General features: G+C 44.4%; 1 protein-coding gene across 3 annotated transcripts in view; it reads left to right on the top strand.

The window, feature by feature from the left end:
- The window catches only part of CCDC85C (coiled-coil domain containing 85C), a 93,939-nt gene that overhangs the window by 61,496 nt on the left and 4,596 nt on the right, over positions 1-27,847 (top strand). For 2 of the 3 annotated variants that reach the window (XM_015865552.2, XM_015865550.2), the window contains exons 3-6: positions 4,884-4,922; positions 10,421-10,525; positions 22,122-22,217; positions 27,242-27,340. In XM_015865552.2, the coding sequence (XP_015721038.1) occupies positions 4,884-4,922; positions 10,421-10,525; positions 22,122-22,217; positions 27,242-27,340 (339 nt within the window). The remainder of the gene's footprint in view (positions 1-4,883; positions 4,923-10,420; positions 10,526-22,121; positions 22,218-27,241; positions 27,341-27,847) is intronic. The other variant, XM_015865553.2, reaches the window with a different exon arrangement.

Here is a 27,847-nt window from a genome sequence, read left to right as displayed (position 1 = left end):
CCAGGTAAGGGGAGCAGCTCATGCTGTGCTCCCAGGGAGCCTCTGTGCAACCGCACCATGGCCAGCATTTTGACTGGCAAGGTGTGGTGGCAATCCCTGGCTGGTTTCCAGCTTCCTTTTATAAGAGAAGAGTGATCCAAATATGTTTCTTGTGTGTAGGTTTAACTGACGACTTTATTTTCTCAAGTTTTAGTTGAGGTGCAAAGAACGAGGACGTAAGCTCTCAGGAACGTTGGGTGTTGGCTGTGGAGAGCTTCTCAGGCATCCCTTTTATTGTTTGAAATTCTCCAGGGAAGCAGCACGCTGCATTCTGCTGTGTGCAGGGATTTAATCTGTTCCACAGCGTGTGTGAGAAGTCCTGTTTTTCCTCTGTGTCTTTGAGGGAAATATACTGGAGAGTTGAACTTTCCATTGCAGCCTTTTAATAGGGAGATGAGGGGACCTTCCGTATTACTGAGATACAGCCCCTGTGATGAGAGATCACGTTTGCTTTTTGTTGCTGAGCTGTAAGTGCCCGAGTCAAAAATAAACCCTTTAAGCCACCTCACGCTGCCCCTTAAACTAAAAATGAATTGGTAATTACATGCTTTTCCCTCAAGATTGGAGAAACCTGTATTTAACAGCGTTGGGAGCTCCAAAGGTCAGTTCTGGACAGTTTTGTAACTAATGCATGTGTTTTAGAGGTAATAACAGTGATGAACTTTTGGCCATCGTTCACGTTATTTTATATTTTCAGATCATTCTGTATGATGGTAAGAAATAGGCACTTAGAGCTTAAAATTCAGAATGTATAGGCTTCACGGGCTCATCCACTCTTCTCACTTCTTGCAGTGAAATCCTGTGCAATGTGAGCTTGGTGTATTTCTGTTGATCCTAGTCTAGATTTTCCCTTCATGGTGGGTATGCTGGAAGCATTTTCCTTCTCAAAGATGCCCAGGGCATGTTACATACCTTGGATTCAGAAAGCCCAGCTTGGAGGGAGCAGATAATCAGGGCAGCAGTGAGTGACCAGACGCATTTAACAATGAGATTCTGATGTTTCTTTAAGGAAGAATGACAGGAGCCCTTGTGCTGAGCAGAAACAGGAAAAATTCTTCTCCAGGGAGGGGACAACCCTGGGGAGTTATCAGGACCATCTAAGTATTTAATTAAATCACCACATAGACTTCAGTATTACCAGCACTTCAGCGTCTGTCTGCCTGCTGATGGGGATTGAGAGTATCCCTGGGAGACCCTTTGTACACCAATACAAAATCCTGGAAATTGTGCTTAGCCTTCTTTTTAAGAAGCTGTGCGCTCAGCCTGAGTTCTGTACTCTTGGCACAACCATACACCCAGCAAGCAATTTCTGGCATATTGTTCTGAAAATGAGGAGGAGAAAATGGACCCCAGGATTTCAGGGAGCTTAGGGGTCAATGGTACTACACAGGATAAGGATGTAAATGCAGTTCAATGGAGTTTGGTCTCTTCCTGGAGAATGGAGGTGAGGAAGGAATTGAATGTAGTGTGCTGGCTGGCTACAGGAGAATCAGGCTGCAGTTTCTTCCCTTTTTTTATGATCACTCTGTTGTGTACTAAAGCCTGCCGTTAACAGTTCCTGCTTGTTCACTTTTCTCAGGGCTGGGATCGGGTCCTCACACTGGGGCCTCTCCTTGAACCGCAGCTTTGCAGGTTCATTGTGAGGTTATTACATGTGCTGAAGTGCTGCGGGTGCTCACCACAATGGAGCAAAATTACAAACCTGTCTTATTTCCCTGATGCCTACCTGTTGTTGGTATGTGAGAGGGATAATTGCTTTAATTTGAGGTATCACAAGGGAAATAGGATTTTTTTTTGTAATGGAGAGCGAGTCAGACATGAAATGCATTTAGTCTCCATTTGAATTCAGAATACTGAAGATGACATGCCCTGAGTTACTGTATTCCTGTTTGCGTGCACTGTGTAAATGTTTAGCTGCGTACTAATTATAATTAATCAAAAAGAAGATGCTCATTTGGGTCCTCATCTGAATGTTCATTTCAAGTAAATAAGGACTTCCTACAGAATTCCACTCTTTTTTGGGGTGTAGCTCATATAGAACCACATTGTTATGAGACGTTCTCTGTTGCACTCTCCAAAATTTGGAGATTTTCTATTGCTGTGGAATAGTGTGAGTATGAGGGAGACTTAGACACACAGAGATCTTCCATGCCCCATTTGTTTCTGTTCTGGGTGAGCAAGAACATTGGGTTTAATGAGGCTCAGTTCAACCTCCAGCTGTGAAATACAGGATTAGTCAGATCCTGTGTTTAACCAGTTTTGTAACAGTTTCCCCAAATTCCACTTTCGTCTACTTAGGAGAACAGGATTGTGGAAAAAAAATCTGTTAATTAAAGCTAGATTGGGCTATGAAGTAACATTATTTTGTGCCTTTATGGCATGTAGAGTGGTTCAAAGAACACAGCCTCTCAGTGATCAGTCAGCCTAATAAAGGCTGAAAAATTATTTCAAAGAGAAACTAAGCATTAGATGCTTAAAAAACAGACTTTTGGAATAAGTTCAGTGCTGAATTCTAGACAGGCTCAAGAAATTCAGTGCCTGCTCTCTGAAAACAACCTGGGGAGTATAGAAAAGGTGCTAACTTTCCTTACTTTTTGATTAAAAAAAGGGAGACTTTAGCCAAAGCTGTATTTTTCCAGTTTTGTTTTGCTTTTCATAAAGTCAAAAATGCAAATCTAGAACTATGCAGCAGGCTTTTGAAGAACACTCAGACTATCTCCTCAAGAATCAGACTTGTTTCAGCTGATTGTTCCCACCTGTTTTGCTCTGGTGCAGCAAAGTGGTTTGAATACTTGAGTGTTCTGCTAGAAGAGAGGAGCTTGAGTTTCCATTCTGCCTTGAGCACTGCTTAAAAAGAGGAGAGGAATGGCCAGCAAAGTGCTTGACCAGCTTGGCTGCAGTGTAAGCTAAAGCCTGCGGGGGATTTAGGTCTCTGCTGTCCTTACTCCCAGCCCTTTTATTCTACAGGGTATGTGAAACCCCATCTGCAGTGCTTTGGCCAGGTTTCTGCCAGGAGCTGTGGGGCTTCCCTTTGGCCTCTAGCCTGGAGCAGAGCTGAGAAGAGAAAATCCAAGGTGTTATGAAGGCATGATCCTGAGTTTATTTGGATAATGGTACATTCACATCTACATGTACTCACACAGTGCAACTGGGGCAGCATTCCTTAGCTTCTCCATCGATTTACTAATGAAGAGACTGATTTTGCTGCTAATGAGCCTCGGATGGGCTCCATTAGTCTGTGACTCCTAAACTTACTGCTTACAAGCCACAGACCAGATGAGGGCTACGTGGAATGTCAGAGCTTACAGCTCTATCTGGCATGTTAACTATTGAGCTGCATTTCTATCTGGGTTATTGGCTGTACTTCTTGAATCTCAGCTGTGCAAGCCCTTGTCCTCTCTTGAGCAAAACCTACCAGTTGTGTGATTATAATTATATACTGCAGTTTGGTTTGAGCTGATTATCTGAGCCTCCCATGACTTACGGGGCTGATCTTTCTCTGCTGGTCAAAAACAAGAGGAAAAAGATTCAGACACTCTTGAATATTAACAGTGTGCTGAAGTTCTCGCCTCAGTTGCTACAGAGGTATTTATTAAGCCTTTCCCAAAATGTTAGTTCCCCCAGCAATAGAGAATTCAAGTTTTTTTTTACCACTGCAAGCAGATGAATCTTTGCCCCAACAACTTGTACACATGCAGTTCATGATAAGGGAGGAGAATCTGAGCAGCAGTGGGAGTGGGGTGCTTATTCCTGAGCTATGTTTGTGACCTATCGGTTGAGCACCAGAGAGGGAATTGGGAAATGAGGTGATTGGAACATGATGGTCCTCCAAGGCCTTTACCACCAACATAAGGAACGATCTCAGGGTGCGCTGTGTATACAACAGGGTTATGAGCCAGTGTAAAGGAATTTAATCTCTCCTGTTACTGAAAGCTCGTATGACATGAAAGATGTTAAATAGTTTTAATCTTGTTCTTTATTTTTTTTTCTTGTTTGCAGAGTTCTTAAGAAACTGAACACGTTGATTTTTTTTTTTAATTGCTTTCTCATGTGTGGTTTCCAGCTTGCCTGATAAATGCCATTGGAGCTAATGGGACTCTTCATGTATACTTAAAGTCAGATGTGTGCTTCGCTGAGCTTATTTTTGCTTGAATGTCTTGCAGTGATAACTGCAATTACAGAGCTGGAATTCAATTATTGCCTAGCTTCACACAGTGAAATGGCACATCCCTCGACTTCCTGGTGCATGAGACCCTAAAACATCGGCTAATGAGATAAAGGGGCAATCTTTGTGCAAGGCGATGCAATAGGGGATGTTCAGCAGAAGGATCAGCAGTTGTGTGCTAAGCCACCAGGTTCTCTGCTGACTTATTGCAGCATTTCTTTTGCTTAGTTTGAGATGTGTTTCTGCTTTGCTTTACCTCAACAACGTGAAGAGCTGCTCTGCTGGACTTCGGAGAACTTGGACCTGGTGCTCTTTACAGTTTGGTTTGTTCTGATAGTGCCGTTCAGCTCTGTGGGTCTGTTAAAATATCTGTAGTTGTGAGTAAAATCAAGGTGCTTGAACTTAGTCAACTTTATTTGGAGTCACCATGCTCAAAATTGGGATAATAAGATGTTAATGTTTGTGCTGATAATAATAGTTTCTGCAAGACTTCATTCATTAATATGGGAAAATGGGGTTGAAATTCAAATGGTAGTAATATCTATGTCAAATGTTGCATGTAAGAACTGCTTATTTTGGTGATCTGTGGTACAGGCAGAAATTAACCCAAGATGTTAAAGTATCTTGTTGTTGTTTAAGGTTCTGAATGTCTATATAATGTTCTTCTGTTCCCTTCTAGCTGACTGACTGCAACAGCTTGCCACGAAATTTCAGTAAGGTAGAGATAGCTAGTGCATCCACAAACAGCTTTTTGGATGTGGGGGCTGCCTCTCAATTCTGGTGCTGGTTGATGGGGGCTCTGGTTGCTTGTTCTTTCATATACTAATGTGGGCCGTTTCCATGTTTTAATCATCTGAATGTATTAAATATGCCTCTAATTATTTTTTATTTCCATTTATACTTGTGCAAAAGATGTTTATTAGTAAAATCTTGAGTTTTGACCAGCTACAAATCAAAGGCATTTACCCACATGAGACGTTGGTATTTCTAGGTAAATTACTTCAGGAGCAGCGTGTGTTTGGAATAATAGGAAAAGATTTTGAGCTAAACCTTCCATTTAATTACACAGTTGCAAACAGTGGGTTGCTGAGTGTCAGAATTGATGCAGTTTCAATTACTGGGACAATTATGGTGTAGAAAATTGCTGTCAGTAGGTTTAAGTATTTATACTGCAGTGACAAGCAAGTAATTCAGGTAATGGGCAGTACAGCAGTCCATAAAGCTGAAGGCAGCCTGACTCACAGTGCTGAAATAAAACCTCCTTCCTTTTTGTCTTCACAAACATAACCAAAAGCCAAGGCTTCAGAAGAGTTTTTCATCAGACTTTTCACCGAAGGTTTATGGGTAGATGTAGAATATGAAGAATGGCGTATTTTTTTCATGTACAGTTTTTCTCGTAGGAAATTGTAAGCCCAAGTTCTTATGGACGTACATAGTCAGTATGGGTGCTTGCTGTATAATATAAATACCAGTTTCACCATTATGTTTAAATTAGAATCATAGGATCATCAGGGTTGGAAAAGACCTCTAAGATCCTCCAGTCCAAGCTCAACCCACCCTCTCATGCCCACTAACCACATCTATTGGGGCCACATCTCCATATTTCTTGAACACTTCCAAGGATGGTGACTCCCCCACCTCCCAGGGCATTATTTATTCTTAATAAATTTGATGTGCATGTAATCTACTGTCTCTTGATCCTAGTGCCAGATGTAGGAAATGCTGATTGTCATAAGGCCTTTGAACTTCTCTGGGCAGCCTGCAGTTGTTGACTCACGTGGGGTTGATCTTGCTCTTAGTACTGGATGTGTTTCCCTTTCTCTTCAATGAGGGACTTCCCTGAGTTAAACAGAAAAGAGTTGGGTGAGGCTTTGTATGAAACCTGGTCTTTGAATTGGTACTTAGTGGCACGAGGACCAGGAGTGGAAGCTTTCACTGGGCTGAAGATTATAGATGAGTTAAGAAGAAGTGGCACAAGATGATATCAGGTGCTCAGCCATAGCCTCAGGTTCCAGCAGGACTTCTGGCTCCTGCTGCACACTGGGAGGACATGGGTCTCCAGCAGTCCAGCAGCACATCACACCTGTCAAACTCCCATTTGGGGTTCTCAGAGGCACAAGGTGCTTGTGGGTGCACACCTGAGTTGCTGCAAGGTGACCCCGTGTTCCAGGAGAGAAAAGAAGCTGTGGTTCTTAGTAAGGGCTTTAATATTTCCCTGGAGCACAGAGTCAAACTGATCATTTATGATTGCTCTTTCTTTTTTAACCTCTGTTCAGCCTTCAGCTGTAATGACTTAGCGAAAGGAGAAAATAGTGTTTTCAATTAAAGGCTACTTATGTAACGACCCTATTTTGAATGCTAATTCATGAATTACTGGAAGCTGACAGTGTCGCTTTTTAATTTTTCTCAGCCATTTCAGCACATAATCCTAATTGAAATCGTTCTGGGTTGTGTTATTTTTTTTTTGTTAACATCTTTCATAAATGCTGAAAGAATCTGTCAAGTAAATTTCTGCTTCTTGCTGCATTTGACTTCTGTTGAGAGCAGTCCATTTTGTTAGATCAAAGTGTTGCAGAATTAAATTCTATCTTCTTTCTTTTCTCCCTTCCAGCAGAAGTAACGCTGAAATGTAACAGAAAAGATAATTTGTCTGACTTGTCTATAGGTTTTCACCACTTTATCTTCACAGTTGGTTTAACATGGCTGTAGCACTGATCTGACTTTACTGGACAGAAACAGAAAGGAAAATAAATGTTTCTTCATAATAACTTGACCTTAAAATACCACAAGCACCATCCATCTTCCTGTGTTATTTGTGTTATTTTCAAATTGAATCACTCAGCACATCAGGTCAAAAAGTCAAAGGGTACCATTTCTTTTCTCTGATAGAAGAATAGGAGGCTTTGATAGGCACAAGTGTTTGCTTTTTATTTATTTTTAATTACTTTTATTGAATGTAATTCTAGGGCTTGCTAAGTGCCTTCACTTCTAACTAAGATGTTGAAACAAAAAGCTATTTCATATGGAAAATACCTGCCACTTTCCACCCATGGCAGTCATCCAATTTCTTCTGTTTTCTAGGGAGAAAGAAAGGTGGGTTTGCAGTTCATTTTTAATAAAAATATGGTTTCTTGGTTATATTCTTTTCTCACTGACGTGTGTAGGTAAAATTCTTTCCCTGTCAGGAGGGGCATATTTAGGCCTATCTCTGACTTAGCAGGGCTGACAAAGATCTCAGGCTTTGGTCCAACAGCAGTATATTCCGAGGTGAGTTCAAGTTCTGCCTAACTGAAAAATACAGCAATAAATGTCACCTCCTTATTTCCAGATAATAAAGAGTTATTGTGTCTGAGGGACAGCTGTGAAGCTATTGGTGCTGTCAGGGTGGTATGCAGGCTTGTCCCTGTGCTCATCAGCTGGTAAGGGTAGGTGACAATGTGGTTTAATGGGGAATATTGGTGATAGTTGGGTGATCGGACTGGATGATGTTAGAGGTCTTTTCCAAACTTGGTGATCCTATGATTCTGTGACAAAGGAAGTGATTTTACCTGAAAGGTAATTTATTATAGATGTGTTGCACATTAATTGAGATAATCTCCAACGGTGATGATGAACGGAGATGATCAGCGATTGTACTTTTAATGCTGTTCCGACTGGAAAAGCAATTTGGGTTCCACTTACATCTCCGTAATGAAAACTGGGTAAGGTAATAAGAGATTTCATTTTGTGAATGAATTGACAATGCAAATACCAGGATTTTTAATTTAGGCTTAAGTGGAGTAATGGCTACTCATTCTGATGCATCATTAGTCATATTGCTTTTTAATAAGGGTTTCACTTTCTTTTTCTGGTTAGCTCCAACACTGATAGCCAAGCCCAATGAACATATAAATGTTTAGAGAGGTCTGATAAATATGCATTGCTACACTATTTTAATTTAAAAAGAAGAAAAAGCTATTTTCCTTCTATGGCAAAAAGAAAAAAAAAAGAAATGCACTTTTGCTTTTAATTCGAGAAAAATAAGTAGTGCAGAACTGGGACTGTTAGGTTGTTGTAAAAACTTCTCAGTGCAATTTGAAATGCATCCTAAAATGTGCAGAAGTAAAACTGCATTGAGTGGAGTGCTCCTGGAGGGGACTGGCTGTCCTGCTGACAGCAGTAGGAAAAGTAGGAAACCCTTCTGACAGCAGTAGGGAAAAAGTGGTTCTTTGGTCATCTCCAACACAGACATGTTATGAATAATGGAAGGCAGTGATTTCTCTTGCCCTACTGAATTCACCCTATTCCTCTTCTGAGTATTTCTCTGTCAAACCGTTTAGTTTCTTAGATTTCCTTTTTGTTCTTTCTTTGCTCCCTCCACCCCTCCCTTTTTTTCCCCTTCCCTACTCTTTAATTAAGGGCTTGTTTTGATGTTCATTGAACTCAGTGGGGATCATTCCATCAAACTGAGTGCATTAGATCAGATTCATCAGCATTAGTTGCTGAAACAACCTAACAATAGTTTGTCACACGCAGATTCACTGTCTTAAATGGGTTTTGTTTAAAAAAAGCAACTGAACTAATCCATTAGAAACACTTGTTTGAACAGGGTTTTGACTGTATCTGTGTATTTACCAACACAGTTTGAACCAATTTAAGTCAAATTGAAGTTGGTCTGGTCACCATCTTTCTTTCCTTCCTTCTGACCTTTGAAATTATTTATTGTGCTGAAGAGAATTCATTTTTGTTCTGGTCTTCTTGTATACAGAAGGAGTTGGCTTCTTCTGCACATCTTTCTGTTTCAGACTCTGTTGTGAAATGCAAACAAAGTGTAGGCCATGGTCTTCTCTGATGCTGCCTTGCAAATCCAAGGAATCCTAAACATCCCCTAAGCTAAAATCATGCCTCTATGTGAAATTTCTTAGTACATCAGGTGATGCAGGGCTAGCATCCATTTCTTGTGATGACTTTCTTGAAAACTGTCATCCTCACAGCTTGTAAAATGAAAGCCAATAGGATGTGTGGGTCAGAATGCTCATGAAAGAAAAGAGCATTCTGAGGTAACACAAAAGCTGAACTGGCACTTAACAGACCATCTGGCTACAAGGAAATGATTTTTAACACCAGTAGAAAACTAAGTACCCACTCTGAGTGCACCGATTCTTCTCTGTGCAAAGGGGGCAAGAAACAAACTTTCCATACTTCTGAGGTCTGTGCACAGCCACTGTCCCTAAAGCCTTGGTTATGGTCAGGCCTTTGGGGTTACTGAAGGGTTTTTTTATATACAGTTGAGCTGATTTATGAGACTTCCCATTAAATTTTATTGCACCAGTGGTTTTTCTTTGGTTCTTTTGAAGTGGAAAACATCATTTCTGCAGCAGATGCAAGCCAGAAGTCTTAATGGAACATAAAAATCTAACAGGTCATGATTTTATGGCTTTAAAATGAAGGATAGTGCATTACTTTGTATTCTTAAAAAAGTGTTAAGTTAATGAGGATGTTTATTTGTAATAAAAAGATATAATCTCCCAGGCCCTTGATTTTGGCTACTTGTATGTTGATGTTTTAGGGTTGTGCTTTCTGAAAGGAGAAACTCTTCTTATTCAAAGACCATCCCATTTCAGAATGACAGAGCGAGAGAACAAATAACACGAGGCAGATACTATTGTCCCGATATTATTCAGCACCCCTCTAACACCTGATGCTTCCTTTGAGTGCAGACGGCTGATTACATCTGTCTGTGTGGTTTGTCGAGTCATGCTATTTACATGGCTCCTCTTAAGTCTTGTGGTTGCACACTGATTTATAACCAAATAAGAAACTGTTGCTTTCACACCCCCTTTGCAAGCTTAAGTAAGTTACAGTAGCACTGTTTACAAACACTCATTGCTCTCCACCTGCAGGTGGCTGGAATTGGTGATGTTGCTTTAAAAAGATCTAGAAATATCTCCTGGTGGATTTGCATCTTTACTATTGTTTTAACGAGCATGAACTTAGGTAGAATTAAAATGCCTTCTCACTCTGTCATTTAATGGTGTAGGCTTTGGGAATTTCACCTCCAGCTTCTTGCGAATGCTTTCTCCAGGTGTGGGCACGGGAAAGGCATCATTTCAAATGGTCACTTGAGCTGTTGTTGCAGATAGAAGTTATGGGAACAGCTGGTGATTGTGGGAAAAGGTAATCCAGAAGAAAGGAGATGCTAATGCAGCTTGTCCTGTTTTCTTTTTGTCTTTGCAGCAGTCCAGCACTGGGGATTTGAGGACTCTGAGGAAAGGATTGTCCCCATACCACTCCGAGTCACAGCTGTCCTCACTGCCACAGTATCAAGATGCCCTGCAAAACGTAAGAGCCATTTCCTTGTCTGTACATATAAGAGTCGGAGCTTTCCTGGGGAGTGGGCTTGACCAGAGGGTCTGCACACAAAGATTCAGGGAGCAGCTCTCCCTGAAAGCTGGCCCTGGAGCTGGATAAAAGGTGCAGCTGTTGGGAGGATGGAGAACCCCTGGAAATACTGAGCTTTACCTCTGAAAATTTTGACTCGTTAACTTCCCTGCTCAGGTTTTTTGGCTGGCAGTCACTCTTGTGCATATTTTTAAGCAAGGGTGAGTCTTGTTACACCTGCCTCTCCTTCATAAATATCCTTTATGCTCACTGCCAAAAAGCTCCTCTTAGGTGACAAAAAAAATTGTTTTGCCAATGCATAGTCAGGATTACTTTAGTGATTAAGTTCTCAGGACTTTTGTTTCAGGTTTTCCTGTAGCACAAATGAGGTTTTATGTTTCCTGAGATTTGCCTGCGTTGCTTCTTCTCGGATGACAAAGGAATCTTGGTTAGAGGCAGAGAAAGGCTCTTGCAAGAGATAAATGCCGTGCTTCTGTGTCAGGGCTCCTCCCTGCTGCCCTGCAGTGCACAGATGACTGTTGTCCAGATGTTTGCCCCACTGCCTGAGACACCACCTGTGTTGCTGACAGTTGTATTTTGGCTGCCTACTAGGGTAAAAGTCATCCTGTATGGTTAGCATTCCTCTTACGGCTGTAAACATTGGGGGGAGGTGGGAGTTGGGAAGTGGGAGTAGTAATTTAGGGAAGATTTCTTACATAAAACTCCATTCAGTGTGAGAAGAAGATGAAGCATCTACCATCTCTCTTGCCTCACCACTCTCATAAAACCTTTTTTCCTTTACATGCAGTCTAAATCTCTGGTCTTTTAGTTTGAAACCATTTCCCCTTGTCCTGTCATAACACATCCTGCTTTTGAGCCTGTTCCCTTCTTTCTTATAGCTCCCCTTCAGATACTGAAAGGACAGTAGTAGGTCTCCTCGAATCCTTCTCTTTTCCAGGCTGAACAGCTCTCTCAGCCTGTCCTTGTAGGGCAGGTGTTCCATCCCTTGGATCATTTCTGTGGCCATCCTCTGGATGTACACTAACAATACAATATATGATATATTGTTTTTCTGATGAACGGGGGTGATCTCAGATCCGTGTAGATTTCTCTCCATATCTCTGTCATCACCCAGAAAATGGACATATAGATGTACCTGGCTTTTTTTTTTTTTTTTTGACAGCAGGCATCAGTTAATGAAAAACGGTTCCTGTGTATGTGTGTGTACAACCTTCATTTGGGTGAGTGATGGTGGACACTTGGCGTTGGCTCCACACCTGTCATGCCTACTCAGGGTTTCATCATTGTCACCATCTGTGAAGCTACTTGGGGAAGTTACTCAGTACATCCCTCAGTGTCACTACGTTTGCACATGAGCATTACTCCATTTCTCCATGTCCCTGACATACCTTAGTTAATGAAAGAGTTTGTTTTTGCTAATGAATCCCGGATCATGAGCACCAGTGTGTACTCAGGACATGGAATTAAAAGACCCTCACAACTGCAAGCTATGCAGAGACACCGTCTGTTCAGCTGACAGTTAATTGTGCAGGCAGTGAATTAGAAATTTCCTCTCTAGTTTGTGGCAGGTAAAACATCTAGTAAAAAAAAAATAGTCACAGGGATTAGATAGACTCCAAGGCAAGCAATTGGGCTTCCTTGATCCTTCCTATCACCAGCATCCTCCAGACCAGCTCATCCTTGAGTCAGTGATGTCCCAGGCACGGCAGCTGGATTGGAGTTATCTGTTAGTGTTGTACTGCTGAGGATATACTGGCCAGCTTGGAGTCTGGGTGTCAGCAGTGGGAACAATCCCACTGTATCTTTGCGGAGCTTGTGCTTTCACTGGACTGGGCTGTTACTTTATCTTCAGTGCTTTGGTTCTCTTTGGTAGCTGAAGTGAATTGTTTCACCTATATGATATTCACGTATGTTTCCTTTGTGGCTCAACCATATGGATGCACAGCACTTTGGATGAGCTATTGCTCTCTAATCTGATGTGCTGCAGGAAACTGGGAGTCTCTGATCGGTGGCTAGAGAGCACAGAGAAGGTGAAACTTATCCAGCACTGAGGTTTTATGGAGTTTTAATAATACCAAGTGGGAGTTAGCAGTATGAAGTTCTATTTGTTGGCATTGTTTAAGGAGCCCATTCATACAGACCCACCTGTGGTTAGTGAGAGGTAATTGGCATTACCTGCCAGCGCAGCTATGGATCAGGACTGGGATCCTTCTGTGACCATGTGTAACTTCTTTCACCTCTCTGTGCCTGTTTTTCCCTCAAAGGCACAGGGTGGGAAATGACCCACTCTGTAACATGGTTCTCAGGCATTTCTTTATCACTAAGCTAAATTGCACTAAGTGCTCCAGGATCCTCCAGTGATGCATACTAAAAGGCAGTATTTAATTTTTGGAACAGTATGGCATTGCTGGAGAGTTCATCTAATAATTGCTGACTACATTTCTGATGTAGAGAGAATGTATGAGGGGGAAAAGGAAATTCCCCATCCACACGAGGCTGTTATTTTGTTACTACTAGTCACATTTTAGCAGCTCATTTGCTAAGGGGCAGAATCTCAGTTTCCACTTACTGGAGCATTCAGGATCTCTGTAGAAAAGCTGAGTATGAATGCTGGGGCATGGCTCTGAAATGCATCCTTGTCTCTTCTGATCCTTTTGCTGCCTGCCTCCTCTGGGGCATTGCAGCAGCCCATGCAAACATGCAGCCCCTGAACCAGTTCATATTCTTGCCCGCTGCCTTATGGCCATGCCAGGTACATATTGGTATTTCTTGGGAAGGCAACCTGAAGACTACTCGGACTCCTGTGGGTAGAAGTCTTCACTTGGGTAAGCTCATATGTCGGCTGCCTGGAGGAGCCATGAATTCATTTTGGCGTGAACCAGCCTGTTGCTGATAATTGGAGCTAGCTTGGCTGGTTGAGATTTAAAATGTTGCAGTGATCAGTTGATTATAACAAGAATCCTTCCTTTGATGGGAATAACTGTCGATTTTTGTAATGGAAACATGATGTTTATTGAGCTAGGGATGCAGGAATGGCCTGTGCTGATAACGAGAGACGCAACTGACAGCAAACAACTGAATAAACAGTGAGGGATGCATGGTTTGCATCAGGACCAGGAGGTCTGTGCTGTGATAAGGCTGCAGCACAGATGGCTCATCACTAGAATTGTGCCCTGATAAGGGGAGGATGGCAGCAAGGTTACACCATGCTGGTGCCATTGTGCTTCCTTTTTTGTTCTAAAGGGTTGGCTTAGATTAGGTACCTAAAATGAGGGAAAGGATGCAACAGGCAGCAGCTTCCTAGGGATTTATGAGGGTGAGTAAGCAAGACTGAGATAAAGATCAGCCCATAACAGCCCTTGACTTGTGAAGCTTGTAAAATATCTGTCCAAAAACCCAGTTCTGTGCCATCGATGAGGAGGAATGCCAGAGCTGTCATTAAGACAGCTGGTGTCCCTTGTCCTCTGTGTTACACAGTGACCCTGAGCATGCACCTCGTGGTGAGTGAGGGTGAGTCTGTAGTTGTGTGCCGCTCGTGGTGTTTGTCTCCAGTGACTGTTTCTTTCAAAAAACAAAACCCAGATCTGAAACTGAGTTCAGGCTGCCCAGCTGCTTTCTGCTCACCTCTGCTCCTGCTGCCTGCTGGACTAATTCCCTTAATTTCCACCACGCTGTCACTACCAGCCACGTTTGAGCTTTGCAAAGATGCTTGTGAAGTGCATATTCCATTTACTGTCTGGCATGTACGTTGAGATAAAAACAAACCTAAATATTGATGGTGTGTAGGTGTAAGGAGAAGCCATTGGATGAGGTGGAAATGGATGACAAAGGCTCCTTGGCTGGTGTGCTGGCTGCCTTCTGAATCTGCGGTAGGTGGCTTAGTGAGTGTGGTGATGATGTGTTGATGGTCCAACTAAATGATCTTGGAAGTGTTTCCAGCCTTAATGATTGTATTATTCTGTGACTTGGTAGAGGCAGCGTGAGGAGATGATGTGAGGGTATGCAGCACGCTCATTACCACATGTATTAGTGTGGGGCCAGCAGTGGGTCTGGGATAAAGACAGGGGCCTGTAGACTTTCACTTCCCCCAGACTTCAGAGAGACCTGCTTTACCAGCAATAGCAGAGCAGCCGCATGAGGTGCAGCCATAGTGGAGTGCTACATGGCCATGGGAGACAGCAGGCATCTGATGTGTGCATCCTCTGCTCACCTGAACCTTTTCATCAGGGCCACCCCAATGCAGGAGGTGTGTTTCAGAACTGGGAATGTCTTAATATTATTCAGTGCTTCCTTCTGCAATGGAATGGGCTTCATGTTTCTTTACTAAAATAGCTAGCACCTCTCCAAATACTCATGCTAATAGTGCCCCTGTGAGTCAGCTGCAGTTAGTGCACTTCGTCCATGGGTACAGCAGGGGCTACTTCTATCTATAGCACTTTTATTTGTTTGTATCAGGTGGTTATGGGCTGAAACCACTCTGAATCTGACTTGTCTGTAGTAGATACCTGGTTGGGGGGGCAGCTGAAGCTGGCAGCGAGGCTTTCTGGTGTTTTGCACTGCTTGCAGCTCTACAGCAAACCTGCAGCAACTCAGTTCTTTTTCTGTTCCTAAAGGAAGTTGTCCAGCAGCTTGCATGCACTGAAGAGTTTCCCAGGGTTGGAGCTCTGCTCCACCATTAGCATTTCCTTTCCCATTTGTAGATGAGACCCACTTGCAAACAATGTCCTGACTTTGTTTATTGTGAACTCTGGCAGTGCCTGGAAGCCTTCCTTCCCTTGTGTGCCCCAGCACAGCCCATGTGGTACGGCATGTCTCCTGGGGAGAACAGCTCTCTGTTGTTAGTGTCCTCAAAGTTCTGCTCAGAAATCAGTGGAACAGTGAAGTTGTTTCCCTTTAATCAAAAGGTTGTTGGGTAAACACATTGGGTTACCCAGGTGGATTCCCGTGAAATTGTTGAGTGATGGGATGGCTGAGCTGGGCAGGCAGAGCCCCGTGCTGTGTGGTGCCAGGGGTTAATTCATGGATTTGAATAACTGAGTGACCAGATGCTCTCTATGATTAAAGGGAGCAAATGAAATAATGCCAAAGGAGATTAGCCACTGCAATAACATCCTTCCGTGTGATAGGGGAGGATGCTATGCAGAGCACTATTGGCTCCTTCCCTTGCCCCTGTCAGTGGCCAGGATGGTGCCGTGCTAGGAAGCTGGTGTCTTTCTGCACAGCATCCTGCTTGTTTCTTCTCATGTGACTGGCAGCAGGATGTCAAAATGGATCATCCACTGCAAGGCACACTGGGCATGCAGCGTATGCGGGTGGGTGCTCCTGGGCTGTGGAGAGGGTGTCCCATGCTCAGGTAGCAGAGAATGGTCTTTGAAGGAAAATGCCACCCTGGAGCAGGGTCATGCTGTGGAGCTGTGAGGCACACTCACTTTGTGGGAGCTCTTAGCCCCTCTACAGCATCACAATGGCAGATGAAGGGATGTGAGGCCCCAGAGCATCACATGCCCAGGGCTGGAGCTGGCCATGAGCGCTTCCCATATTCTGCCAGGCTCTGCCTGCTGCCTCGCACATGCCTGTGGGCACATTGCTACACTGGCTTGTCCCTCAGCAGCTCTCAATTTACAGAGCAGTGTCAACAACTTGATTTATGTACAATACCTGGATGGTGATGAGTGCTAAAGAAGGGCCCGAGCTTAATTCAGACCTGGTTAAGTAGGCTGCAAACAAAACTACTGTGAGATAAATCTACGTGCCTGGGAATTTTATTGTGAGTTATCTGGCAGAGCCTGCCTATAATGTAATTCTCCTTGTTCTGTCTCGGCAATAAAAACTTCTGATATGATTCCATTTAGCTGTTATGTTGTCTGAGATATGCCATTAGAACACTGTGGCGCGTGTAATCAGATTTGAACCCTGAATGTCTGCTTGTTTTTTGAAATCATAGACAAAAATTAATAGAAAGCAAGAAGAAGATGTGCGGTTTAGAAACATGTTTGCTTGCATGCCATGCTTTGGTCTGAAGCATTCTCAGTGCCTGGACTGTGACTGCTGGTGAAGCAAAATCAGCATGTTGTTTTACTCTGGGTTTTGAAACTTAGCTCCCTTTTCACAGACTTTCTGCAGATCAGGAATAGCTCTCTTGGAGCTGAGGTAGGAGAGGATGTCATTAAAGCATAGAATGTCATTGAGGAGAAGGAGATTGAAAACTGATGTCAGGACCAAGGTATGGTGTTTTTTCCAGTCTCTGGAGGAATCAAGGTGAAATTGTTTATTGCAATTTCATTGTTCTTTTTTGAGATTTCTAACCCAGAACCTATAAAAGAACAGACACCTGTCATCACCAGTTAGGCTCTTTTCTTCTTGGATTCCAGAGTATTCCCTCTATTATTAAGAAATGTATGTATTTTAAGCCTTATTTTGCCTCTGCGGAGGTGTGTCATTATTAGGAGTTCCCAGTGTGCACTTTTACAGTCTTATTAATTTTGTTCCTCCAAACACGGTGTAATGGAGTATCGACCACGGTGCTTTTCAACATCTGAGCTGGACCACATCCCATGCAACTAGACACAGCCAGCAAGGACTCAATTAGGCAGCTTGGTCTTAGGCACCAGCAAAGCCATCTCAGCTAGATGTGCAGAAGCAGATGCACAGCAGCTGCATTTAACACATCAGCTCTTCATTTTTTGGTGTCTGATTAATAAGGATCTTTGGCAGTATTTGTTGTCTTTGAATTTTCTTTCTCACACCAGCCCTGTTACTTCACTGATCCTCTTTGGATTCTGGGCAGGGGCAGTACTTTGGGGCTGCTTTTATTCAGTCTGTTTTCTGCTGTAGATTTGAGGCTGTCACGAGGTCATGCACAACTCGTTGCAGGTAGAGAAAGGGAGGATTTCTCTTTGCATAGCACACTCCCTCAAGGGTCCTCTGTCACGGGAGGCTGCTCCTTTACTCTATTCTTAGTCTAGATGTCTGAACTGTGGATCTCCTTACAGGCATCGAGCTTGAATCACAAGCCCTGCAGGCAGGGTTCCAGTGAGAATTTTCTGAGGGAATCTCAAACAGAATTGGGCTTCTTTAGTGATTTCGACACGTACAGTGTAAGGCTGTAATATAATGAGCTCTGGCAAATGCAGCGGTCCCATCACAGATGCCAGCAAACGTCATGTGCTGATCTGCTTGAAATGAAGGAGTAGATGAGGGCTAAAAGGGAGATGCGTTCAATGATGCTTCAGCACTGCTTTGTATGTAGGGGTGGCAGAGGAAGAGCTCTTGTCATGGTTTTCCCATTGGAAAGAGGCTGGATTCTTGGGTTCTTGGGATGTTTCTCCTGTGAGATGAGTGGGAGAGCCTTTCGACCCTGCAGTCCCAACAGCAGGGACAAGGCTGTTCTTTCCACAGCTGAACAAGGCTGTTTCCAGATAGGTCACAAGCTGTTTGACAACTTTAGTTTCCATGGGATTGGCAATGAGTTCTTTTGCTTCTTGAAGACTTGAAGAAGGGCCTCTAGTTCTTAAGAGGAGAAGTGGCCAACAAACACCATGCTTAGCAAAGATATTTCCTCCAAGGAGCTCCTTGATGCAACCACTCCAAGGCTGGCAGTCTCCCTGCTGGGCAGCCCTTTTGGTGTTTTATTTATTTATTTATTTTAAATAACATTAACTGTGGCTTTGGTAGAAACAGAAGGGATATATTGTAATCCTGCACAGGAGAGCGTTGGAAGCCACAGTGTAGCTGTAGTTTTCTTTTCTATGCTACAAGTTCCTTGTGTAACTGGTGAGTTAGATGAGCTAACTTCTAGGCTTGGCTCTGTTGCTGTAAGCCTGGAGCAACTCCAAAGCCAGAGAGAATAAGAAACTTTGCTTTTTGAAATGACTCAGCTTCTTGTTGGTTAGTTCAGCGTCAGCAGAGGTAAACTGGAAGAAACAGTCAAGATTGTATTTCTGAATAGCTTCATAGCAAGTGCATGGCATTTTCATTACTTCTGTGCTATTATTTAGCCCCATTAATTTACAGAATTATGTGATGTGTTGGCCATGTGATGGAAGATGATGAGTGAGCCGTCCCTGAGCTACTGAATGCTGTGAAAACCTAGCAAGTGGAAAGGCTATTTAACACAGGGATTGCATGTCTGGCAGGACCAGACAGGGAGAAGAAATTGAGAGTGATGCATGCCCCCAGACACTGCATTACTTTTTGCCTGTAAGGACAATTCCTGCTTCTTAGGATGTAACCAGATTAACCTTGCTATTGTTGCCCATCAGGATGCTGAGTCAGTTGTGTTCCCATGGCTTTGATAATGTCAGCTTTAAGGAACAGGAAGGGCATAGATTCCTGCAGTGATGGAATTCCTCAGAGTAGCTGAAGTAGAGTGCAACCATGGTGATTCTTACCTACGTTTTCCAAATGTGACTGTTTTAGACATGAGGAATCTCTTCCATCGGTGCGATTTCAGCTACTGTCTTAATGCTGACTTCCTGAGACTTCACCCTCCACCCTGCCCTCCTGCCCTTCTTCCAGTCTCTTATCTCTGCTTCCCCTCCCCTGCATTTCATCTCAACTGTTTTCCTGCTGAGTAAAATGCACATCCTCCACTTTCTTCCTGTTCCCTCCCTCTTTTCCCACTACTGGCAGTTTTCCAGTTCAGCAACCTTGACCTTATCTCCAGTTCCTTTCATTTCCTCCCCTCCAGCTAACACTATCAGTGAACTCTGCCCGTTTTCCTCTCCTCCATCCTCCAAAGGCTGGCCATGCATCCTGTTGGGTATGTTGTCATTTCTTTCCTTGCTCACCACAGCTTCTCTCTTTTCTGGCCTCCTTCATGTTTGTCTTAGTGCAGGAAGCTGATAGGAATTTGGCTGAAGCTTTTTTGTGAACCACACTGAAATTGGTGGGAGTTAAGCACCTAAAAATCTTTATAATGACTCCTATGCCTGGAAAGACCCTTCTGTGAGGGTACGACTACACAACAAAACTTTACAGTGTAATGATAAATATTAAGGTATCCATAGCAGTGAGGAGTCACTGTCAGCATGTGGATATTTTTATTCAGTGCATCTTAGAGCTGCAGAGGGCAGAGATATTGGTGATATGGACCGTCATTTCGACAGTGGGAAGGTCTCTGTGGCTTGCAGCATAGCAGGCCTGTATCATGTTTTTTCTGTGCACTCCCTCATGCAAGTCTCTGTCATTGCATGCAGCAATTTGCATGTCCGTTTTAGTTTACAGGATTTTCTTCTGGCTTCCAACTTAAAGATGAAGAATCATGCCTGCTTTATAAATAACATCATCTTGTACTGAGACTCCAGCAGCAAGGATTGGGCGTTCCTCCTTTCTTGCATCCCCCACTATTTAAGATTAATTTTCTCTTCTTCAGTCAAATTCTTACTTGCATTCAGGTGGAGCTCAGCTGATTGCATTTGCTAAATTTCAACCACTCTTATCCAAGGGGCACTAACCCATTGAGCTCTTCTGTGTGATCCAATCTATCCAGCACATTACCGTGCTTGCAGGATTGCTTTTATCTTGTCGGCGTGGTAATCAGCGAAGTATGATCAAACTCTTTAGAAAGCATTTCTCTCTAATCATTCTGGTTTCATTTGTATTCTGTAATAATTTTGAGAGTGATTATGATCATGGAGATGCTTTGTAGCTCATTAGTGACTTCACTTCTGTGAGGAGAAGAAGCTGCTGCTGCTTGTCATACAGGAGACCTTGTGTTCTGCTCTGTTTTTCTCACAAAAATGTATTCATAGTGTTGTTAGATGCACTATCCACCCAAATTCCTTTTACTTTTCCTGATTACTCTCAACTCAGAAGCAATACTGGATGTTGCACCAATAGGTATTTCCTGTGTTGCTTCTAAAGGGGGCAAAGAGAAAGATCTTTATCAAGCATGGTTCAGGGCCACAAACTCCCAAATTTTCTGCTTTTGGTTGTTATGATATTGGTCATTAATGGATGAAGGCAGCTTTCACTTTGAGATTGGAGGAGTTATGCAAGTATTGAAACCTGTGACCTCTGTGGGAGGCTGACTCTGCATTTACCAGCTCTGAGAGAAAAGTGTAACCCCTTTTTTTGCAGCCTTAAGGCACAGCTACAGCCTGGCTGGGTTCCATCCCTGGTGCTCCCTCCCCAGGCTCTGTCTTTTCTGTGTAACATTCGGGGCTGTCTGGATGCTGAGGATGTGTCCCCAGGTGGCCATAGAGCTCCAGTCAGCTGTGACCCTCTGCCAGCAGGTGTCTGGCCTGGGAGCATCCCATGGTCGCCATGCTTCATCGGTCTATTAAACCTCCTTGGAGAGTTACTGAGGAGTTACCAAGTCTGATTTTCCCTTTTCTGAGATGCCTGCCTCTCAGAAGGAAGGTGTTGCATCACCAACAGCTCAGTTCATGAAGGTCAGCATTATGGGTAAGTGGCTGTTGGTTTATGTGAGCTAAGCACAGACCAATGGCTTAGGCTTGAAAGGCTCCATGCCCTTCCTGCTGTTCATGTCTGTGGCTTAATGGGCTGGTCCATTGTTTTTCTAACATAAACTGTTTGGAAGTGTGAGATGTGACAAAGTGCCCCTCCTTGGGTCCTCCTTTCTGGCACAGCTCACTGGCTGGCCTTGGCTTGGAAGGCGAAGTGGTGATGTGAAGCGTAAAGCACAGTGTGGAAAAGATGATAATGGAGGGCCTCACGTATTGCATGCAAAAGCATTCCTGCCATGGTGCTACATACCGCTCTGCCGTCCTAATTTGCTTTCACAGGCTTCAGTATAATCATTCTTTGTATTTCCTAAGGGATGTGAAGACTAAATATGAGTTTGGTCAATGGTTTCATTGTTGATTTCTTCCAGTGCTACAAAGCAAATACAAAATATTAGCGACAGGCAGGGTGCATCTCATTCTCATTATGTTTCATACAATCCAAGATGGATGTCTTTATCAAAAGTGCTTACGAGGCTGTTTGAGCCGGAGATATCTTTTGTAAAACGTTATTTTGGGATCTTTCCCAATGGGATCCTTCGTGCAAGAGAACTGGCCAGCTTTTTGGAAACAAACCCAGCCAACATTAGCTTTGGACATCTGCTTGTTTTAAGGTTGCCTTAACAATTTTCTCTGTAGCTGGAGATTGGTACTCGATGTCTATGTGAAAGCATTGCCAAAAAAGCTATGATGTTCTGCCAACTGTTTCTTTCATGTGTACAGCTTCTTAGAAATGACCGCTTTATTCTGAAGATCTTCTTTGCATTGCTCCCTTGGATGAGGACCATTTGATCGTGTCCTTACGCAGAGTTATCCGAAATGAGCAATACATGTTTCCTGAAACAATTCAGCTTTAAACCCAGGTGATCTCCTGCCTGAGTACGCATAGACTTAGTGCTGATAGGCTTGACTGGCGTTAGATAAAATCATTTTGGGCAGCGTAGTGGTATATTTGTCTTTGCAGATGGCTGAAGAGGACTAAGTTTGGGATGGCTAATGGATATTTTCTTCCTCCTTGCTAAGATAACCCAAAAGGAATTAAAACATATCTTCTCTCCTTATTTAAACAGGGACCAGCTCGCATGACAGCTGATCTTGCTTCATCTCCTGCAGCAGGATATATCCCTGTTGGTCAGAAACCAGAGGCTGTTGTTCATGCCATGAAGGTAAGGATGCCCGTAGTCCCCACACCGCTGTGCACCATGCAGTATAATGCAGTGTAGCTAACCCCAAACAGGAAGAACTGCTGTTCTCCTGGGAGCATGACAATTGGAAGTGGAAAGTTAGTGTTCAGGCATGTGATCGGTAACCAGGACCTGTATCATGAGTTGTAATAATTGCTTCAAATACTTGGAGTACAGCAAGATCACATGTGACTGTGTGGGCTGGAGACCTTCAGTGAAAGTTTAGTGCAGTTTTTACTGCTCTCCAGAGGAGCCCTGGCTACCGAGGTGTCTGTTCAGTTACCTCCATCTGTATTTCCTGTGTTTTCTTAGTAAGTTTATTCTTGCTTATATATCTGCAAAACTGATACCTAGCAGAACATTGCAGCCTCGTGCAGTACCTTCGCCTCTGTCTGCTGTAGGGGTTATGGGACCAAAGTTCCAAGTAAGGGCAAGAAATATAAATGGTTTTTAAGATGTTGTTTGATAAGCTCATGGAAAGGATTATAAAGTTAATAAGGAAGATTCTTGGAAACTGGGAATTGAATCTGTTACAGTGATGCATGTGAAGGGTTTGAAAGGAAGTTGGATGGCTGGTTGTTTGCCTGTATTATTGTTACTACTATTCCTGTGCTTCAGAGTCTTATTGATCACCAGGGCAGGCTGCAAGGAGTTCTCTGAGATGTCCTAATTTGGCTGGTGGGGTATGTTTGTCGGAACCCCAGAAACTGCCTCAGCTGGGGACAGGAAGCAGGTGGCATAGCAGTCACATCTTGCAGGGCATAATGTGATGTGTCCTGCTCTCACACTTGGGGTTAAAAATGTGCTCAGATTTGAAGTGAGGAGGAAATTCTCTTCTAAGTCAGTGTGGCAGCAAGGAGACAGGAGGTTTTTATTTTTCCTTCCTGTAAGCTGTGTCCAAAGGATCAGCTGCACATTGAAGGGACTGAGGAAACTGGTTGTGGTCTCTACCTCTCCTCCCCCTACTTCGTATGACACAATAAAATCGAGGCTGTTGATCTCTGATCACGAGTCTTAAACTGAGTGGAAGACAATGTGTTTTGGCCATGACATGCTGTGGCAGATGGACTTGGTCTTATTTGCACCCTGCAGAACTGGAAGCATTTTCAGTGCCAGCCCCTGCGTGTGGGAAATGGGATGCAGCTACCAGCCTAGACCCTGTCCGTGGTGCAGCTCATGACCTTTTCCATTTTGTCTGTATGACATTGAATACTGGAGAAGCTCTGCTCAGTTGTGTGACGTCCCCTAGGCTCCTATTTATTTATTTTTTCCTGCAGCTGAGCCGCTGTGTGGATGAAACGTTGTCTTCGATTTAGTAGAAGTTCTTCCTTGAGCATCTTTTGGAGGTTTCTTTATTTTTGCTTGTGAAATAGTTTTTGCTTATTTGCACCTGCTAAATACGGAGCAAGATGACAGGTTGGCGCTCCTAACAGCTGTTTTAGCTAACAAGAATAAAAGGTACATATGCTACGTCTCAGTATCTCACTGAACATCAAAGCACTTTTCTTAGGCATTGAGCAAACTTGCTAAAGACGTGGGGAGATGTGGAGGAGCAGAAAGTGAGAAAACAATGTTTAGCCTATAATTCACCTCCTGTGGGCTCTCTGCAGTGGGCACTGAGCCACCCAGCAGACAATCCTCGTTCTCACTGATGCTGAGGTGGGCAGGATTCAGCCCTGCCAAAACCAGGGAAGAGAGCTAGTAGGATATACAGACTTCTCACTTTTTTGCTTTTAAATATGCAATGTGTGGTCCTGTGAGGGCCGCACGGTGAGGCAGAAGGGAGAGGATGTGATGGACTGGGTGATTCTGAGGTGAAACTGTTTTGGTTACAGACATCAGTGCAGTCACAAAAAAAGAGCTAAATATACCTGAGGTGTTCCTCACAGTTTACATAGTGACAGAGGCAGCAAGATGAGCCAGCGTGCACTGGAAGCAAAGTGCAGCACGTTCATAGTGTGTCAGTGAATGTGTTGAAGAGGTTCTCTTCAGGAAGTGCTGTCCTCAGGAACGGGGCAGTGTTGCCTGTCTTTGATCCATCCCCTGCACAGAGAGAGCAGCTGAGGAGATAACATAGTACTGAGGCATCTGCAAAGGGCCGTGTGCTGAAGTGAAGCTCCTTGAAGAGCAAAATTCCAGGAATGGTGTGAGCCTGGGGTACGCTTGTCTGTTTGCTGTGGGTTCCTGGGTTCAGACGTGGCAGAAATCAGAGGAAGATATAATCAAATCCAGTCTTTAAATGGCTAATGATGCCTTTAGCTGAGCTATGTGAAGGCCCAGCTGTAGTCCCCATCAGCGTAACCTGAGGAACATTGACCTGGGTCATCTTAAGCAGCTGATGTGGCGCCAGGCAGGATTCAAAGATGGGTCAGCATTCACAGGCTTGTCCTTCTCCAAGAAGGGACTGTGCTCTTTGGAGTGCACTGCTTCCCAGCATGCCTCTCATCATGGGATAGGTGTCTGAGCATTAACCTCCTGTTCTGGGCTCTGCGAACCCGAGATGCTAACACATCTTGACAAAACACCTGTCAGAAGCAGGCTCGTGTCTGCTGTGAGGGATGGTTTCCAGGGTAAATGAGACATTTCCAGTGGAATAAATGGGCTGCACCACCCCTTCACACCTCACGGCCCAGGGAATGCAATTTTATTTTAAATGGAAATCGTAGAAAAACAGTTTATTTTTGTCCTCTGAGACTCCTCTGCCTGCAAGATTGATGGCTGGTGGAAGCGGGTGCTGGAGCTGATGTGATCTTTAACTGCAGTGAATGGCGGCTGTCCTTGACACTTGCCCTGCAGACACGGGCAGTGCTGAGCTGCAGACAGCTTTGCAGCACGGCGACAGGGGCACGCTGACTGCAGACGAGCAGGTTCGATGTGCCGGTCCAGCTGGATCAATAATTAATTCCCTCCTCTTTAGCAAAAAACACAAACTAGCTGCGCTCTCTGTCAGCACATACACACTTTTTTGCATCTCTTTCACCCTTCCTCTCCCCTTAAAAAGGATGCAGCTGTTCCTGATTTGTGTAAAGGTGGGAACAGGGCCTGTTGGTTGAATGAGCTGGTAGATTTTGGAAGTAGGTTAAGGGCCCGAGGAGAATGACCTATTTTTGTACTTATCACAGTTGGAGCGCGGCAGGAATGCTGTGCTGAACCAGACCAGGGGATAATCTGCTCTCGGATCCCATCCTGTAGAGCAGCCAGTGCTGTGCACCTCAGCAAGGAAACTGTCCTTGCAATGTGTCTGCAGCTCCATGGGAGCTTCAGGAGCATTTTTGCACACAGATTCACCTGCAGTAGAGCATTGTGTATGTGTGGGTGTATGATTGGGAGGAAGAGACCACGAGCTGTGTGGTGATTTCAGGCTCTTCCCACCCACTGAGGTGGCTGCAGTGTAAGGTATGTAGGTCAGTGCAAACGCAGCCACAGAGCCCCTGCACTGCACCAGGCCTGGCTCATGCAGAGCTGCCTGAGTGTGGGCACAGCTCTGGGCTGCTCCATGGGTATATCTGTGGGTCAGTGTGCAGCCGCAGTCTGGGGCTGCCCATAGTCCATGCCAGCCAGCCCAGGTGATGTCTGCAGGGCCCACAGACATTGGCACTGGGTTATGAGGCCTGGGGTGTCCATGCTGGAGCCAGAACAAGAAAATCTGGTTCTCCGCAGGCTTGGGAGGTGCTGATGGAGCCTCCTCACACACTGCTGTGACCTGTGTTTGCTTTCCAATATGCAAGGAGCCATGGCCCTGTCTCCTTGCAAGCCTTGGGCTGTCTGGGTCAGCCTGGCTGCAGTACAGAGCCCAGTGAGTGCCTTTGAGGGCTCCCAGTGGAGCTGCAATGGCAGGCAGCCCTGGTAGCTGCCTATCAGAAGCACTCTGGAAGATCTCAGATCCTCCCCCACACACTCTTTCATGCTTTTGCTGTGCTTTTGCAGCCACATTTCCTGTTTTTGCAGTGCTTTCCTCTTGTTACTATTGTAGGAAAAGCCCTGTAGTCACAAGCAGGATGGAAAGGAAAGTTGGTCCTTCACTCCTCCAAAGCTGCTGGTGGCAGGGTGCTTCAGGCACCTCCATGCAACAGACATCTCTGCTTGCATATCCCTTGTTCATTTGTTGCTGATTTGTGCCAGCAGCTTTTATCCTATTGCTTGCAGTCCTGGGTGTGGGGGTTTGTGGAGGGGATGCACTTGCATCCAGTCCTGTGTTGGGAAAGGCACCTTCAGAGAACAGCAGTCAGCATACAGACAGGTGCTGCTTTCCCCTCATTTCCATCCCCTGTGCTTTCTGGCTCGGAGAGGCAATGAGTGAGAGCTGCACATCATATAAGGATCTCCAGGTACCAAGTCTCAGTGATAACAGCCCACTTCTGCATGCTGTCACCATGGGTCTCTGAGGGGGTTCCCTGGAGAAACTAAATGGATTAAAAACGATTTTCAGCCAAAAGAGAGTGAAATTGACTCAGTGTGTTTAGGATCTGAAAGTTCACGGTTGGTTGGAGACACATCAGCTGAACGGTGTGCAGTGCTGTTATTCAGTGGCACAATCCTCCGCTTTCAGGTGGTTAAACTGTTAGACCTAAAAACTGTGGGCTGGCCATGGTGTCCTCACATCTGAGATAAATGGAAGTGAGTGGAGGAGCTCTGCTACTACAGAAGAGTGGAATTGGGAAGCACGCATTGCTGGGGGCTGTGTAGTGCCTGGGGCTGTGGTGTCACCCACACCAGGCAGGCAGTGGGACACGAGCAAACTGTCAGAGCAGAAAGGGAGAGAAAAGGGAACCTCAGCGTGGTTTCACTCTCCTCTTTGAGCCTCATGGCTTTATGAATTACACTAATTTAAATATTCATAAATGGTTTTATCGGAGCAGGAGCTTGGACCAGGTGACCTCCAGAAGTCTCTTCATGCCTAAACCCTTCTGTGATTCTGAGATGTTGCTGAGGACACTCAGTGTTATATCCATTATATCCATTATTTGTGGAGCAAAACACTTCAGTAATATATATTTTTTTTCTAGGTCCTGGAGGTCCATGAAAATTTGGATAGGCAAATGCAGGACAACTATGAAGAAGACCTGAGTGAAAAGGAGAAGGCGATTGTTCGTGAAATGTGCAATGTAAGAATGCATCTCAGTAATTCTAGCACGATCTTTTGTGTTGTGTTGTTGTGAGCATGGGGGAGCACTGGTCTGCGTACAAACCCCACTGGCCACAGGCACTAGGGCAGGGCTGGGCTCTGCTGATGGCTGCTTTGGGTGTCAGTAACCTGAACACCTCATTCGTGGCACCAAGCAGCCACTGCTCAGCAGATACTTCTCCCACTTCTGCCTTGAAGGCAGTGGCTTTCTGGCTGACCACGAGCCCTGTAAAGGGCTCTCCCTGACTATGAGAGTCCTGTTTGCAGCTTGCTCCAGCCTTGCCCGTAGGGACTCCATTTGGGCTGAGCAGCATTTGGTTGCTGTGTTCAAAGCCGTACAGCTTGAATGGCTTTGAGCCTGAACCATAAGATGTGACATCAGAGGGAGAGTCTTCTTTATTGAAAGCGCTGAGTAGCGTTAGGATGTGTGGGGTTCTTTTAGCACTGCTAACTGGTTTGGCAACCACGCTGTAAACTGAGCTTAGCC

Source organism: Coturnix japonica, chromosome 5, assembly GCF_001577835.2.
Source record: "Coturnix japonica isolate 7356 chromosome 5, Coturnix japonica 2.1, whole genome shotgun sequence".
Classification (NCBI taxonomy): Eukaryota; Metazoa; Chordata; class Aves; order Galliformes; family Phasianidae; genus Coturnix; species Coturnix japonica.
Note: the sequence above shows the minus strand (reverse complement) of the source record. Positions and strands in the feature narration are given on the sequence as shown.